The 17,032-nt window shown below is 36.9% G+C and overlaps 1 protein-coding gene across 7 annotated transcripts in view; it reads left to right on the top strand.

Annotated features, from left to right (window-relative positions):
* Positions 1 to 17,032, top strand: part of TFPI (tissue factor pathway inhibitor) — a 163,511-nt gene that overhangs the window by 124,181 nt on the left and 22,298 nt on the right. For 4 of the 7 annotated variants that reach the window (XM_021290087.2, XM_021290082.2, XM_065068926.1 and 1 more), the window contains 2 exons: positions 1,172 to 1,257; positions 11,891 to 12,010. In XM_021290087.2, coding sequence (XP_021145762.1) covers positions 1,206 to 1,257; positions 11,891 to 12,010 — 172 coding nt within the window. In that variant the 5' untranslated portion in view covers positions 1,172 to 1,205. Of the gene's footprint in view, positions 1 to 1,171; positions 1,258 to 6,058; positions 6,523 to 11,890; positions 12,011 to 17,032 lie in introns of those variants that run through there. The other 3 variants (XM_065068927.1, XM_021290088.2, XM_021290089.2) reach the window with 3 other exon arrangements.

Below are 17,032 nucleotides of genomic sequence, written 5' to 3'. Positions count from 1 at the left end.
GGAAAAAGAGAAGTGTAATATAGAGACAGGTTTTCAAGGGCCAGCTGCTGGGTTCTGATCTCCCTTTGACTGGAGACAACTCTTCACTTTCACTTCCTTTCATGTATTTTATATCGGTTTTAAATATTCAATGCTGTAAAGACCACAATAAAAATACAACAGATATAAAACAGTAACAGAGCCATTTGCCAAAAACTTATTGAAAGGAACTTCAGATAAGTTCCTCTTTTAGAACCTGGTTGGGGTTTTGAAGTTGTATTTCATCAACATGTAGATGACTTCACCTGGCAAAAGTAGGCATATGCTTCAGTGGCCTCAAAAAAGTCAGCTGATTTTAAGATAAACTAACACTTAACTACAAAATTGACTGCTAATAATGCAGATGTGCAGTCTGTGATAGGACTGTCCTGTCCTGTGTTTGCAGTGTCAAGCAATTAATTGTACACGGGGAAGAAGCAACTTCCACTGCTTTCAGAAATTCTACAAGAGCAGCAGCCTTGCACTGTGTAAGATGATCAGTGTCTGCACTGGGAAAAGGCTCTTGGAAGCTTTTACCCTGCATGGTGACAGCGACTGCTACATCTTAGCTCTAACGGTATCTCGCTGGGGCAAGCCAACTATGCTGATGGTATATTTCCTGTAAGCTTGCTATCAAGTTCCTTAAGCACCAAGTAGAAGTACTAAGTTATAATTTAGTTTGTTGAAGACAGGAGACAAGAAGATCTTGCTGCTATGAATATTTTTAAGACAGTAGAAGAATGAAGTGGCATCACTAGAGGGCAACAAAACATCACAAACATCTATTCTGTTAAAGTCCAAGCAACATCACACCCTCACTGAGAGAGGTATTTGTGTTATGACCTGAAGAACAGCTTGCGTTAGCAAATGCTTTTGTGCTTTTTCAAATGTGTTACATAGTGAATTTTGCTTCAGGGATGATAGAGCTCAAAAAAAGAAAAAGGAAAAAAAAAAGTAAACTTTTCATATGGTTTTGTTCTGGTAAAGTAAAAAATAATAGGATTGGACATTTGCATAATTTTCATTTCTGAACACCGTGTGTTTAGCACTATGGTTAAGTACAGCAAAATCTGCTAAAGCACATCCACTTTGTACAAATAATGATGCACGGTATAAGATAATTTGAATTTCTCTTTTCCTCCTTCCCTTTCAGTATCAGCATGATCACCAGCCCGAACTGATGACAGATGTTCCAGAAGAAAATGATGCTACCCCAGTCCTCTGAACCTATTACATTAGGTTAGTTATTAGTCCTCCTATTTTCCTGAGGTCTCACTGGCACTAATACTCCCAGTGTAAGACCAGTAATACCTTGCCACACTGCAGTGGGAATGTAAGCTGCAGAACTTCCACAGGAGGTGATGGAAGGAGGAGGCTGGAGTATCTGATCTGTAGTCACTGGTGTGACTCAAAACAGATTCAGTTGGTTTTGACCTGTGGATTGTAAGCATTTTTCAAATTCTGAGACTTTTACCATTAGGATTGTTATCCTTGCCTACCTTCTGCCGACCAGTAACCAAGACAGAGCTCCAAGCAAGGGGATGTTCTGGGATGGCACATTCTCTCCCATTTGATGTGTTGGAAGAAGTGGAACTATCACCAGAAGGAGCTCCACAGTGAGAGCTACCTGTGGTCAGGTGGTAGCCAGGGTGCCTTTTCAAGCAGTGTCTGTACATTCATTAGGTTTGTAATAATGCTGACCTCTCACATAAAGCTTTCCCCATTTTTTTTTTCCATTCCTTGTTCTCCAGTTTGTGGGTAGCAATTCTATGCATTGTCAGAAGTTTAAAATCTAACAATCTTAGCTTTGAACTCTCCAGAGCCAAACTACCTTTGAGTATTCCAAGAATTTGTACAAAGCATTTTTTTTAAAGGCATCTCTGTTTTAGTTTACTTTAGTTGTACTTTTGTATACATCTGCTTACTAACACATAATGACATTTAGAGGTCATGAAAAACAAAGCTGTAAGTTTTTTTGGTTTTTTTTTGACAGAAATGCAATACAAACTGTGCTTGTGTCAAATTCATTTATGGAACTTCTCAGTGATATGAACAATCTGGAATACACTCAGTAGTACTGGTCTTGTCTGCTGTCCTTCAGACCTTCATGCTAGTTCTCTTCTGCATCTTTCCAATCTGTGATCACAGTATCACAGTATGTTTGGGATTGGAAGGGACCTCAAAAGATCATCTAGTCCAATCCCCCTGCTGGAGCAGGCACGCCTAAGTGAGGTCGCACAGGAACATGTCCAGGCGGGTTTTGAATGTCTCCAGAGAAGGAGACTCCACAACCTCCCTGGGCAACCTGTTCCAGTGCTCTGGCACCCTTACTGAGAAGAAGTTTTTTCTCAAATTTAAGTGGAATCTCTTGTGTTCCAGCTTGATCCCATTACCCCTTGTCCTATCATTGTTTGCCACCGAGAAGAGCCTGGCTCCATCCTCATGGCACTCACCCTTTATATATTTATAAACATTAATGAGGTCACCCCTTAGTCTCCTCTTCTCCAAACTAAAGAGACCCAGCTCCCTCAGCCTTTCTTCATAAGGGAGGTGCTCCACTCCCTTAATCATCCTCGTTGCCCTGTGCTGGACTCTCTCCAGCAGTTCCCTGTCCTTCTTGAACTGAGGGGCCCAGAACGGGACACAATATTCCAGATGTGGTCTCACCAGGGCAGAGTAGAGGGGAAGGAGGACCTCTTTCGATCTACTAACTACCCCCCTTGTAATACAGCCCAGGATGCCATTGGCTTTCCTGGCCACAAGGGCACAGTGCTGGCTCATGGTCATCCTGTTGTCCACCAGGACCCCCAGGTCCCTTTCCCCTACACTGCTCTCTAATATGTAATTTCCCAACCTATACTGGAACCTGGGGTTGTTCCTGCCCAGATGCAGGACGCTACACTTTCCCTTGTTAAATTTCATTAGGTTATTCCCTGCCCAACTCTCCAGCCTGTCCAGGTCCTGCTGGATGGCAGCACAGCCTTCTGGGGTGTCAGCCACTCCTCCCACCTTAGTGTCATCAGCAAACTTGCTGATAGTACACTCTATTCCCTCATCTAAATCGTTGATGAGTATATTGAATAATATTGGCCCCAGTACTGACCCCTGAGGCACTCCACTAGATACTGGCCTCCAACTGGACTCCGCACCATTGACTACCACTCTTTGGCTTCTCTCCTTAAGCCAGTTTGCAACCCACCTCACTAGTCTATTGTCTACACCACACCTCCTCAACTTAGCTGTGAGGATGCTGTGGGAGACTGTGTCAAAGGCTTTACTGAAGTCAAGGTAGACCACATCCACCGCTCTGCCATCGTCCATCCACCTTGTTACATTCTCATAAAAGGCTATGAGGTTGGTCAAGCATGACTTACCCTTGGTAAAGCCATGCTGACTGCCCATAATAACCCTGATGTTTCGTGGTTGTAATCCCCATGAAAAGCTATTTTAGCTATAGCAGAAGAATCATGTATACGCTCTCTGGACTTGCCTTTGATTGTCAAACCCAAATCATTTCAAAATAAGCCAGCAGAGAGCAGCTTGTGGAGGGGGCTGGAATATTAGGCTTGTACTGCCCCTTCTGCATGCCAGTGTAATCTGTGAAAAACAAGCAGAGTTTGGTAGCTAGCCTATTGGCTTATGTACTGTAAATGGTGTTTTCTCACACTGATTCAGTGATGTGTACAGATCCTACTATTGCATAACTGGCCAGAGCTTGACTCTGGGGGTTAACCTCAGAAGTCACATGAAATGTTGATATTCCAAATTGTAATCTTTGTATTGGCAATTGATACATGCAGCACATGCTACAAATAACTGTAAAGAGAGAACATAATGGTAATTTCAAATACTCAAAAGGTTAGAAATGCCTAAGTAAGGGTTCTTAGGTTCTTTGGAGCAGCAACAAACCTTAATAAAAGTATTAATAACCACAGTTACGTGATCTCTTAAGGAGAAGCTAGGTTGGTCAGTTTTGTGATTTGCAAATTTGGGGTTTTGAGAGGTTTCTAGATTCCCATAGGACATTAGAAAAGTGCTTTTCAGTGACTAGTTTTGGACCTTACAAATTTAATCTTGCTCATCTTGAAAGCCCCTTCTAAAAAAGAACAAAAGATGATTTTTTAGAATTGTATGGACTTTTTCCCACTGTGGACCTTTAACTATTGACAACTGTCTTAAGCTATCAGCAGGTTTCAGGGCAAGCCAGAGGTTAGTGTGATTATCTAAGCAAGGTCATAGCTGAATGGAATTCTTTGATCCTACTAAAGGTTCAAAACAGTTTTGTTTCCATCTTCTGTCTCAATTGAAGCTTTTTAGGTTAGAGTTATAATAAGGCAAGGGATTCCAGAGACACTTCTGACAACTAAATTAGGAAGACTGCACATGGGAACTAGAAAGACATAAACAGAAAGCAAAATATGCATTTTAAAATGAAATACTGTTTCTTTTGAATTTTTCTTCTGGACATGTGTTCTTCCTATACATGGTGGTATTTTTACTCTCATGTTGTTTTATTATTTACCAAAGATTTAATAATCTAAGTTTTAATCAAAATAAGGGCTTTCATTCTCTTATATGTTCCCCTTAAGTATTTTTTTATATGTGATTCTCAACTTATTTGACCATAAGAAGACAAATGTCATTTAAAACTGTAGCATTTTCTTTTTTTTTTTTTTTTTTACACCCCCATGTCTGCATGGACTATTTATTTCAGAATTAATTTATTATTTGGCACACCAAATATGAGTGACTTGAGTGAGATCTTGTGAGAAAAGAAGCAACGATGCTAACACATTATGACCCATAATTTGAAAATCCTTTTTTGTGTGTTCATTTAAAAAATATATTTCTCGTTAAATCAAAAAAAGCTCCCTTGAAGTTTTGACCAGGTCAGGTCCCTAGACTAGGAATATATTTGAATAGACTGGTAAATTCAGACTATTCAGCATCTAGTATAACTAAAAGTAAAGCAGCTTGTCTGTAAAGGACCTGTAGACTGGAGCAAGTTCGAAATTCTTTCTATTCATCCAGATAGATGCATTCTAAGAAAAGCAAAATGAAGTATGTAGTCTTCTGGAAATTTAATTTGGTTTGTTTCTATTGTAAACATACAGACTGAGATTTCTTTAAATCATGGTGTCATTTTGATCCTTGAAGAGATTTATGGGTAACACTGGTAGATATTAATCGTTAACACATGGACTCCCAAATATGTTTTGCAGAGGCTTCATGTCACACATGACAGACTGATCATTTATGTTTAACTGACTTCTGAGCTGAGTTGCTACTCGCTTTATCTGAGTTAGGAATTGGTAATTAGTAACTGTATGTAGAACCCCACCCCCAGCATTTAAACTGCTCCTTTACTTCATGTTTCTTGTCCATTTTTGGTCAGTTAATCCATTTGATTATCGACCCAGTTAATAGTCAGTGGACTCAGCTGACCACTGACTTTACTGTGAAAAGTAATGCAGACATTCTTACAGTCAGGAGCAACAGGGGGGAGATCTAAGAAGCTGCCAGGAGCACTTCTCATAGTGTCAAAGATAGCTAACCTGTTAACTGACCATGAGAAACTTCTATTTCTTGATGGTGATCAGCAGATGAATAGAAATGATTAATATACATTAATACAATGAAAGTGATTTAACTCACCTGTTTGTCTTTGCCTAGAAATAATTGCAATTAGTTACAGCTACTAGCTCTAAGTTACTGTTCTTCAGCTAGTCTGTCTCTGTTGCTGTTTAATTCATTATCTGGGAAATTTTAATCCTGTACATCCAGGACTGAAATTCTGGTCATCTGTCTCTACATCCACATGTTACAAGGTCTCAGTCTGACATCTAGGGCCCCAATCCCTGTCTTCAACCATGGTACTCCTACTGATCCTTAACTTCAGCTTTAGAACATAGTAGTTTGATTTTTAAGTAGACGGTATGTTCTAGCTGGAGGCAGAACAGCCTTTGTAGTACAGCTCCAAGTACTGTGATGGATGCAGCCTAGATCTAGAGTGAATAGCCTGGCTTTAGTTAAGAACAGACAAAAAACAACAGTAAACCACAACGTATCCTCTTAAACAGGCAATGAATATGGCATCTTCATGAGCCATATCAAAGCCTGCAAGGTACGATGAATAGTATACCTAACATTCTGTCTCTCATTCTTTAAAAGTGCATTTCATTTCAGCTGGTGCTGTTTAGAAAACAGTTGCTCTAAAGTGCAGGCAGATCTGAAAACTTTAAACAGGAAGTGTCATCCCTGCTGCTGCTGCGTCTGCAGATCTCTGACTTCTACCCAGAGTGAAACTATGCACTCTGCAAAAAGCAAGAACAAACGACTCGCTGCTTAATCCACAGGCAGGAGCCTGCTGTCGGCAGATCAGGTTGCAGTCCTGCCTTTGTAGCTTTACACCACACCCCTTCAATGTGAATTAGTAGGGGAGGATCATATTCAGCATTGATTCAGGAATTCCATCTGTCTTCGAGAACTGTTGCTAGGAGTTTGGTGAGTACTTTGGAACAGACTTTCAGTCTTAAGAGAGATTTTTTTTTTTTTCCTTGAGCTGGCAGAAAGGAGTATCTGCTGTCATGTTTTCTCCAGAATGTGGTAGATGCAGTAGTCTGATGTTTAGATTCAAAGTCCAGCCATGAGTGCTGCAGAAAGGGAGCCTTTTTTTCTTTGTAAATTTGAAACAGTAAGACAATGAATATACTTTTATGATTACTAATGCAACTAATCTTTGGTTGTCAGAAACTCAGACTAAGGTATTTTGAAGTCCAATACAGTTATTTGAAATAAAGCCATCCTAAAGGTATGTTTATTTTGTTCCATAGCTGGAGTTGAAAAAAAAGCTGTTTTTTAAAATAATTTCTCCACTGCAGTAGCTCTAAGAGAAGCTTGACTCAGACAGAGTCATCTGCCAGGCTGTTTCAAATCCTTCTAAGGCATGTAGTGTTTGCAGCAATTAATATTTTGAGAAGTACAAGAACATTTTAGGATAATTAAATTAAGCTGATGCTACTATAAGCCAGTTTCACTCACAATGCATATTGAAATTCTCAAGAAACTAAAAAACCTTGAACAATGAGGAGGTTATTGAATGAGGCTTGCAGTGGTGCCAATGTAACAAACACCACCCCTCTTCTTCCCCCCAAAGAACCCAGAATACAGAATATTATTGTTGATTTTTGTAGTGTTTTACTTGGGAGAACTGACATAAGCTTCAATTTTAGTAACTGCTTAATGAAAAACAGTGATACTAGCCTGTATTTTAAACAAAACAACAAAACCCAACCAAAAAAAAAAAAAAAAAACAAAACCAACTGCTAGCTAAAATGTAAATAGTTATGTTTTAGAAAATGGAAATACAATTTACATGAGGAAAAGGTACATAACAATGGGAAAAGTGGAGCAGGGAAAACTCAGTAACAGTTTGGATGGGGAGAGTATGTGAAAGGTCAGTGTGACTCAGTACTCTAGAAATTAGTCATCAAAGTACTTCGTGGAAAACATGTAAAGATATAAACCTTCCTTCCTGACTGTCTCATGGACAGACGCAAAGACAGGAAATCCAGCTGTCAGGGTAGATATGAACAGCAAAGGCATGCTGTAGGAATTGCTAGGCACCTACTTGGGAAAAATTGTCAGCTTTGTAATCTGCTCATTCTTTAATTCCACTAGGAGAGAGTTTGTGATTGTCTATGAAGGCAACGAGTATCTGTATCCACAGTAAATTAATCTGGATTATTGATTAAATTCAATTTAAGAATTATAATCAAGTTTACTTTGTGTGGAATGCACACAGAACAATAATGAGGAGGTACAGATGATTTAAACACATTCAGTTCTGGCCTTTTCTCCTGTCGAGTATATCCCACATGAAAGGGTTCATTAAAAAGTAGTCATGTGGAGAATTGCTTGATAAATCCATTTAAAAAAAAAAAATTACAACTTTTATGTTGGAGAATCTCCAAGTGTGCTTTAAATTGTTTGTCCTTACATTGTGCATTGCATAGTTTGTAATCTGGATATTTAATGCATTTCAGATGTCCATTGTAGTTATATGACCTTTAAAGTGTATTTAGCCTTTTAGTGCACTATCCACTTTCACTAATATTGCTAATGAAAACTCAATTGTAACTCATCTAGCTAATATTCTAAATGCAGAATAATGGTAAAATAAAGCATTACAATCTTCTTTACTCGGGACAGATAAAACACTTAATGGCATTGGATTTATCCTTAATCTCATCGAAAAGTTAGTTTTGGAAGTCTAATGGTAAAAACTTATAAATTTTTGTTAATTATTTTAGGGTTTAGTGTCAGATGTAAAGGGCCATGAGGAAGAGTGTACAAAAAGGAGGCGGAGTTTCTGTCAGAGGAAAATTTAAGAGGTATGGGGAAAAGCAGTCCAAGATACAGTATGTCTAGGAAACAAAGCAAAGGTGTAAAAGAGCAAGCTTCCTATTAGTGTCTCAGAGAACATACCCAGAGCATTTAGTGAGTTTGAAATCTCACCTCTAGCTAGACCAGACCCACAGAGAAACAGTTACTGGATTCCAGGTCTGTCTTCAAGGACTGTTTCTGTTTCTCTGGTAACCCTTACCAAGTGAAGTGCATGAACAGGAGCAGATAGTGACACTCAGGCTGTCTGTTCTCCAGTAAACGGGCACTGATTTCCTTCATGCTGTTCTGACTCTGTGGACCTTGAATTACTTTTTGGGAAGAGAACACAGGTTGTTTTCACAGTTACCTCAAAGCGATTAGGATTGTTTCTAGAAATAGGAATATTAAGTCTGATACCATCTTCCACATTCTGGGAAGCTGCTTTAGCTCCTACATTTACTTTAAAAAAGTGATTCTGGCAATAGCTCTTTTCTGCATTTTAAAATGAAGTGATAGCTGCTTCAAGTGCTTTGTAACTAACATGATTTTGTTGGCGTGCATTCAGTATGTTCTGAGTATGTTTGCCAGATAAAGTCAGAGATGTTTACAGCAACACAAAAATAAATTGGAAAAAAAAAAAAAAGAAGATCAATGAAGTTTAGGAAGTTTACGTGACTCTCATATATAATGATTTTGGGATAAACTGTCTAAAACCTGTCTAATTCCAGTACTTACTATTCTTCTTTGTTAGGGCTACATTCCAAACAGTCATATTTTCTCTGTTAATAAGTAGGAGAAACTGACAGTTCATAAAGAAACCAAAACTAGATACATTTATTGGTGAAGACTGAAGATGGGGTCTTCACATCTAAAGCTTTTCTTCACATTGAAACCAGGGAGAACTGTCTTAAAAACAGGGACAAATTACCTACTTCTGTGTGTTTCTCTTATGAAACTGGTTTTACTTTACAAAAGGGACAGACTGCCCCTGGGGACAGAACGAAGCAAAAACATATGGGGAATTGTGTAATTCTTTTCCTCTCATCATTGTTTCATGGCAAGATAGGCTTATTTTTAGTCCTTTCAATTTTCTCTCATAACTCCTTTGTTCAATTTCCTTCATTTTATTTCCTGTTGCTATTAATACAGCTGTTCATTTTCCATCTTTAGTATTGTGGCCATCTTCTGCGACATGTGCTGTTCATAACTGAGTATACCTCTGAAGTTAACCAGTTAATTAGATTTACTGTCTAGTGAAAAAAATAAGACTAGGCATTTGAACATGTTGATCCAGGTTATGATCTGGGCACAACAAAGTTCAACCTTCTTCCAGAAAACAAAAAAATCCAAAATAACTGATTTTAAAACAATTATATTGAAAATATCAATTGCAGCAAGTGAATTAGAAATACACGTATTATATGGAGGAAATACTTGGTTTGTACAGTTTTTATGAACTTCACAGAAAGGTCTGCAGGAGTATATTAGCATTTATGTAAACATATTCTATTTTTGCTGAGAAGCAATATTTTTCCTCTATATTTGTACAATATGTGATGTAATGAGGTTTTGGACAATTATTTATGCTTTCATCAGTCAGAGAAAAGGTAGTGTAGAAAGATGAGGCTGAAGTTTTCTGTACTCCAAGACTCATCTGATGAATACTTTAGGTTAGGGGTGTCAAACTCATTTTCACCAGGGGCCACATCAGCCTCACAGTTGCATTCAAAGGGCCAAATGTAATTTTAGGACTGTATAAATGTAGGAGTAGTTTTGTTACAACATTGCCAAATGTACAAAATGTACAAAACTAGTCCTACAAAATGTAGGAGTATTTACATTTATACAGTTTTAATGGGAAGTTTTAATGTGTAAAATAGCATAGGAATGTAAAACTGGAACTCTAGTTAGAAACATGAATAAGGACACTACTTCTATTTATTTGAAGAATACCTGAAACTGAACAATGTAGCCCATCTGTGTTTTCTCAGTTTACATAATCTTTCAGAATTTGTAATATGTTCATTCCTATTCCAAGAGTAGTCATTACATCTCTAATAAAAAGCAGTAATTTCTAATTTTGTTCATAGAAGTAAAAAATAATCTTTGAGGAAAATTTGTTTTAAAATATTGATTGATAGCACAGTGTTCTCAGTGTTTTTCACTACAGTATATACTGAAGCCTTCTAAAGTGAATTGTCAATTTAAAAAAATATCCAGGTAATTAGTGCTACTCAAAGTCTGGTCTGTAATTCCATGAAGAATTATTTTTAAGAACGTATTTCTTTTTTTACTACAAATGCTGCAAGTTACGAAAACACTGAGTATGCAGGAGGGAAAAATTTGTAAGTTGTCAAGAGAGAAAAGAAAATTCTGGCTCTGATTTGGTGTTGAAGATATAACTGTGCGTTCTGGCTCTGGCACAGTTCTGAGTAGCTGTAGGAAATTGCTTAATTTCTCTTTGTGCAGATTTCACCTTTTTGAGACATAGTTTATTATGTTTTCTTAGATACCCTAGCTACGATTTATTTCTAACTTCATAGATAAAAATATATTACTCAGAGAAAAGTTTAATCTGTTAAAAATGGCTTCTGTTAATGTCACCTATCACTTCATAATCACCTCTTTAGCCTTCCTACCACAGTGTTGTATCCCAAGCACCATGCCAGGTCATCTCATCTACTCCGGGAACCCTCCTGCCCCATGTTTTGAGTGTTATAGACATGATACCTTCACAGGCATGTACACAAGAACACTGAAGACAAAACAGTGTCTGAAGGCTGGTCCTCAGATCTTTAATTTCTATTAAGTTAACATCAAGTAAGTTAGCCAAAGTTTAGTATTGTACTTGTCAGAGAATATAGGGAATCTTTCTCTTGGTAGCTAAAGGAGATATTGAGCCCATTGTCTGATTAGAATTCAGAGATCCTTAGGAACTTCTAGTTAGTTGGAAAATACTTATTTCTAAAACGTTAAAGCAGAGGTTTTCCTGAGGTACGCTCATATGTGCATGCATATCCTCATCTTTGGCAACCTGAACATGACAGCTGCCATGGAATAAAACTATTTTCTTTGTGTGAATAACTAGAGTTGCACTGATCTTATGTGAAAGATAATAGCTCTGCACTTAAGTGAGGTATTTATTATTAAAGGGATTTACAAGATACAAAATACTTCTTAAAGCATTGAATCCCCTGTTGCAAAAAGTTCACTGTCTAAACTAAACTAAACTAAACTAAAAATAATAGTCTTGACTCTAATCTGTACTGGAGGTGGGATAGAAGACTTGGAATCAGCTGAGCACAACTATAAATCTTGTCTTGTTTTTCATTGTGCTTACAATATAAATATACTAATATAACTCACATTATTTCCAAAGCTCCCAGTTTGTATATCTGCTCATATGTCTATGCACTACCCTGCAAATGACTTTTGCAGAGCACCGGAGTTTCATTGAAGTTTATATTCTCATTTATATGTTTTACAGAAAAGATGAAAGGAAGAAAGAAGGGATGCTCCTTACCTTTAATGTTTATCTTGCTGTTCATCTGTATCACTGGACATGCAACTACTGACTTAGAAGACGGCGAAGAAGAGGATGTTCTGGGTAAGAGGTTACGAAAATTCCATGTAGAACTACCTTAAACACAAACTACTACGTTAAAATGAACTATAGATGTAATTCTGTACTTGAGAATTTTTCTGGGGAACTTTTAAAAGTGGAAATAAGATAACAATGTGCTGGTCTCTGACAGGGAGATACTCAGAATTTTGCATTAAGCTCTAGCAAAATTGCCATCTATAAAGGCTTCTGTTTCCCATACTTTTTGGAACTTCTAATTCTAATAAAACACTATGTTAGATATCAGGATTATTCCTTTAAAACTCTGCTTTAGGACCCATGGAAAAGTTTCGTGTTTAGGGAAATGAACATACAGCTGGTAAACTCAGAATCTATCTCACCACGCCAGTGGAACAGAATCATGATGAGTAACATAGCAGACTGATGTTACTCTGTCCTGTACACAGCTCCCTTGAGTCACAGTTAATTTGCAAAGTTTGGTCTAAAGATGATGCAATTACTGCCCTAGTTGTTTTTCTGGGCCTTGAAGAAACTCTTTACATAGCCCCAAGTGATTTGATATTGCTGCATAAATAAAAACTCATCAGTTAGAAAGAGATTTTTGTTAAGAAAAATAACGTCAGAAGTGTGACTGCTAGAACTGGGTAGGTTCTTGAATTCTTACCTAAGATCACTGTTCACTTTCACTCCATTGGAGTTAAGTGGATCAAACTTCTATACTGGATATCATTATGAAAGAGATTTATTTTCCTTCCAAACAATTTTCAGAAAGCAGATGAGGGAAAACTACGCTTTTGGGCCACACTAAAATATTCTTCTTTTCTTTGAGAAAATTATTTAAAATTGTGATCTCTTTCTTAAGCTGCAGAGAAATGCAATGGATACTTCTCCCATTCGGCAGGTCTGATTTTGAAGCCTAACTGGGAATGCAGCTAAGGGAAACCTTTTTTTTTTTTTTTTATGTTGGCACTCTACTCAAGCTGCCCATGTCTAGTCCAATTTCCATCCAAATTATTTCTCTCTGTCGGTCTTGCAACAGTGTTCCTTGAGACAAAAATATTAATTGTGCGCACTCATGGATGTGCTACAAATGAACTAGTGCTTTAGGACTGGACCGTGTCACAATCAATCACTACAATTTAAGACATGTACCATTCTGCATTGTGCATATGCTTTGCATGGATGTGTAGTCAAGACTTTTTCATACAGAATAAATTTGTTTCTCTTTAACCCTGAAGTACATAAATGCCCTTCTTATTTGAGGGCACAGTCACATTTATCTTTGCTCTACCCTGCAAGTCCTAGTTTTATAAAAACCTAAAAGCCTAATCTTGCAGTTCACGAAGGCCAAATTGTCTTGCTTGTTAAAATAACATACTTCATCACCAGAACTTAATTTTAACTGGCTTATTTTTTTTTCTCTATTTACTTACATTATTTATAAAAGACAATAAAGAAATAATCACAAGGAAAATAAATAATCTTTTTATTGGGCATTATTTTATCACTAATTGTTTTACAACCTGTCATTTAAGACTATACAGCCAGTAACTGATTTTGTATAAGGAACAGTTCTGAACTTCTGGGCTTGTATTCCAAAGTTTAAAAAAAAAAAAAAAAAAAAAAAAAAATTCTCAAATGTGATGCTTAAAAGTTAAACTAGGACTCTGTTTTTGTGACTACTGAAAACTCAGTTGCAGTATTTACTAAAAATATAGTTGCAGTATTCTATTTCTATAAAATTATTATTGTTGCTATTTAAAATTATATTTGTGGTTTCATGGGAGTGAAATTCTGGTGTCTGAATTTAACTGTAGAAATTTTGTGTGCTGCAATTTCACTGATAGCATTTGTTTTCTGAGTTATATGGTTATAAAATATTGAAATATTTTACCCTAGAATTCAATAAATTTCAGGTATTAAAGGGTAAAATAAGTTGTGTGCATCCATTATGACATCACAAGTACTTTTGGATCTAAGAAGGTTTTTTGTCTGTTAGTATTTAAATTACAATAATAATTCAGATTGCAAGTCAAGTCCAACAGGATAAAAAAGGATTCTCAATTTGTTCTCTTCTGACATTTTCCCACCAATAAATAAGGGTAATAACAAAAAGTAAAGAGATAAAAATATTATATGTGTTGTTCAGTAATAACTTATGTGATTGGGAGCACTTTAGTTGGTGTTCCAAAGTCTGAAGAACATGACTGACAAGTTGAATGTGCTTTGTATTCATATGTGAAAGTTGATCAAGAATAAATGTGACTGCTTAAAGAAATGGTAGGAAACACATGAGTAGGAAGAGCGCTGAACAGTGTGCTGGTGGGAAGCTGTCAAACTGACAAAGATGGAGAGAGAAGGAACAGCTATTCCTTAGTGACAAGGTGCTTAGTATTGATATCACTTATCAAAGAGAGACATTTACAAGAAAGCCTGGAAAGATGACGGAATTTCTTTATAAAAAGGATAACCACAAAACTTGTATCAGGTTCAGACCCATAACCTAAGTAAACAAAACCAGAAATTATTTTGCATGAAAAGTCAGAAATTTTTCTGATCCAATTTAATTTATATAGTTCTGTTGTGAAAAACAGCTGTGCAATAATACTGTTGTCTGCCTTATTTATTGTGTCATAGGTATAATACACAAATCGGTTCAGTGTCTAATTAAAAGGATGTATTTTTAAGCCCTGCCGATGTATTCTTCAGAGTCTGAAAGTCAAGTTAGAGTCTTATTATGCCAATGGTCAGGGGAAAAGGTATTCTTTTTTTACTTGTATTCATGTAAGAGGATTAGAAACATTATTCACTGCTTCTGGTTTTGTAATATATTGCTTACTAGTAAAGTAGTGACAGTGCTTTGTGTTGATGAGAGCTCTCACAGTGGCGTTACTGCGTGCTACCTGATAGTAGCTGTTCATATGCTAAACAGCCATGTCTTGAGTTGCAAAAATTGTCATGTGAATGAATATAAATGCAAGAATGGCTGTGCTGTTTAGGAATAGTCTTGGCCGGCATCCTTTTTCTGACAGTTGCTGAAAGCAGGAAGACTGAAGGAAAAAGGGAGGAGGTAGTGACGTAAGATATCTGCACAGAACTCATGCTTATTGTGAGCCATTTCATCAGCGTTACTTTGCACTTACCACAGACTATAAAGCAGAAAGGCTGTAAAGACAGAGCTGCAAAAACTTGGTGCCTTCTATTATGAAAACCTATGTAGCTGACGTAATGAAGTAATTAAGTTAAAAATTTGAGGGAGGGCAGAGAAGGAGAGGAGGCTTTGCTTTGCTTTACTTTGTTTTTAGTATGTTAAGTAATCACTTTTGTGTGATGGTGAGCATCAGCTCTAACCATTACTTAATGTATTTCTAGCAAAACAAACTTAATTTTCTTGTTCTAGGGTAGTACAGTCCTATAATTCTATATATTTTATAAGTTTATTTGGACCAGAAGCCTGAATAAGTAATAAATATCCAACAAAGCCAGATCGAATCTGGAGAATTAAACTAATTTTGTTTTTAAAATTACAAATGCAGCATGCTGTACTTAGGAGGAGTGTCAATGCATTTATAAATACAACATGGAAAATAATTGTTGGAACACCTGTATAGGAGCGTTATATTTGCTGGAAAGTAAGTGGAAGTTACAGAGCATTAAAAAAAAAATGCAATGTTATTGTAAAAAAAAGAAAAAAGGCAAGTAATTATGTGATATATTGAAAGAAAACAAAGAAAACAAACAAAAAACCCCATCACCAAACAACAATAACAAAACCAACACCAAAAAATAATGGATAATTATTCTTCTTTCTTTAGCACCAGTAATGCCTCAGGTAGACGGTTGTGTTCAGCTCTGGGCATCACACTTTAACAGTAATCCAGACTAATAGGAAAAGATCCAATGGAGAGTTGTAAGAGGGTTAGAAAGCAGGACCAACAAAAAGATGGGAAGAACAGAGTTTAGCATAGAGATAATTAAGATGAGACAAAAGACTTCCAAAAGAAAGACTAAAGGGTTTTAAATTTTCCATCTATGCACTGAAGGAAGTACAAAATGATTTAATATGTAACAAGGATTATTTAGGCTGTATATTGTATATTACAAAAAAAGGCCTGTCTTGCAAGAAGCGTAGTGAAATCCTGGAAAAGCCTGGTTCAGGTTACTAGGAATTTTACTTCACTGGAGTATTTTAAAGACAACGTGAAAAGGCCTCAAGGTATTTATCGCATAGAAATATGCCACAACTTCAATGTAAAACTCCATTAAAATTCCTTCCAGTTTTGGCTTCCCGCATTTCCATTGAAAAGCATTCACTGACCTTCCTGGCAGACATCTTCCCTAAATGTCACATCCTCTGATCTTCACACAGGACCTAAAATCTAGTAGCAGCAAACTGTTCTAGTGTTTAAGAGCAGAGGAGGAGGCCTTATACTAAGAAATAGTTTTCTCAAGGTATATTCCACATATGAAGTGAGTATAGGCAGATTTGTATCTGTGCAGATTGCTGCCCAAAAACTCATGTTTGCCTTCTCATCTGCTGCTCTCATCTGAGAAGGAAATTTAATTTAATATCATCTGTGTGAGTTAAGTGTTCCCAGGTGTAAGATAATGGGGAAGAATTCTTTCACTGTTACCAGACACAAGAATGATTCAATTCCCATGAATCCCTGTGAGACTCCTTTCTTCAGAATCACTTGGTTCTTGTTCAGAGTTAGAGGGTTTAGCCCCTGGGGTTTCACAGGGTACAGATTTTAGTCGAAGTATGGTAACTTGCTGGCACTCCTAAGAAGATAAATGTCTGATTGCCAAAAAGTGTGACACAGTCATTATATTTGCAGCAGATGTCTATACATCTGTCAAGGGTCGGTGTCACTGTGACTGCAGAAGAATGCCCTTAGGAGATAAGCAAAACAATGATTTAGTTTGTGGGTTTGAGCAAAAATAGCCTAAGAATTGAGACCATAAAGTTCATAAGATAAACTCTACTAAAGCCATTTGTTCATCATCTTTGTGTAGTTTTGCAACTATGCTTGCAGACTATTTCTG

This window comes from Columba livia, chromosome 7 (genome assembly GCF_036013475.1).
Source record: "Columba livia isolate bColLiv1 breed racing homer chromosome 7, bColLiv1.pat.W.v2, whole genome shotgun sequence".
Lineage (NCBI taxonomy): Eukaryota > Metazoa > Chordata > Aves > Columbiformes > Columbidae > Columba > Columba livia.
The sequence above is the reverse complement of the archived record's forward strand: the minus strand, read 5'-3'. Positions and strand labels throughout refer to the sequence as shown.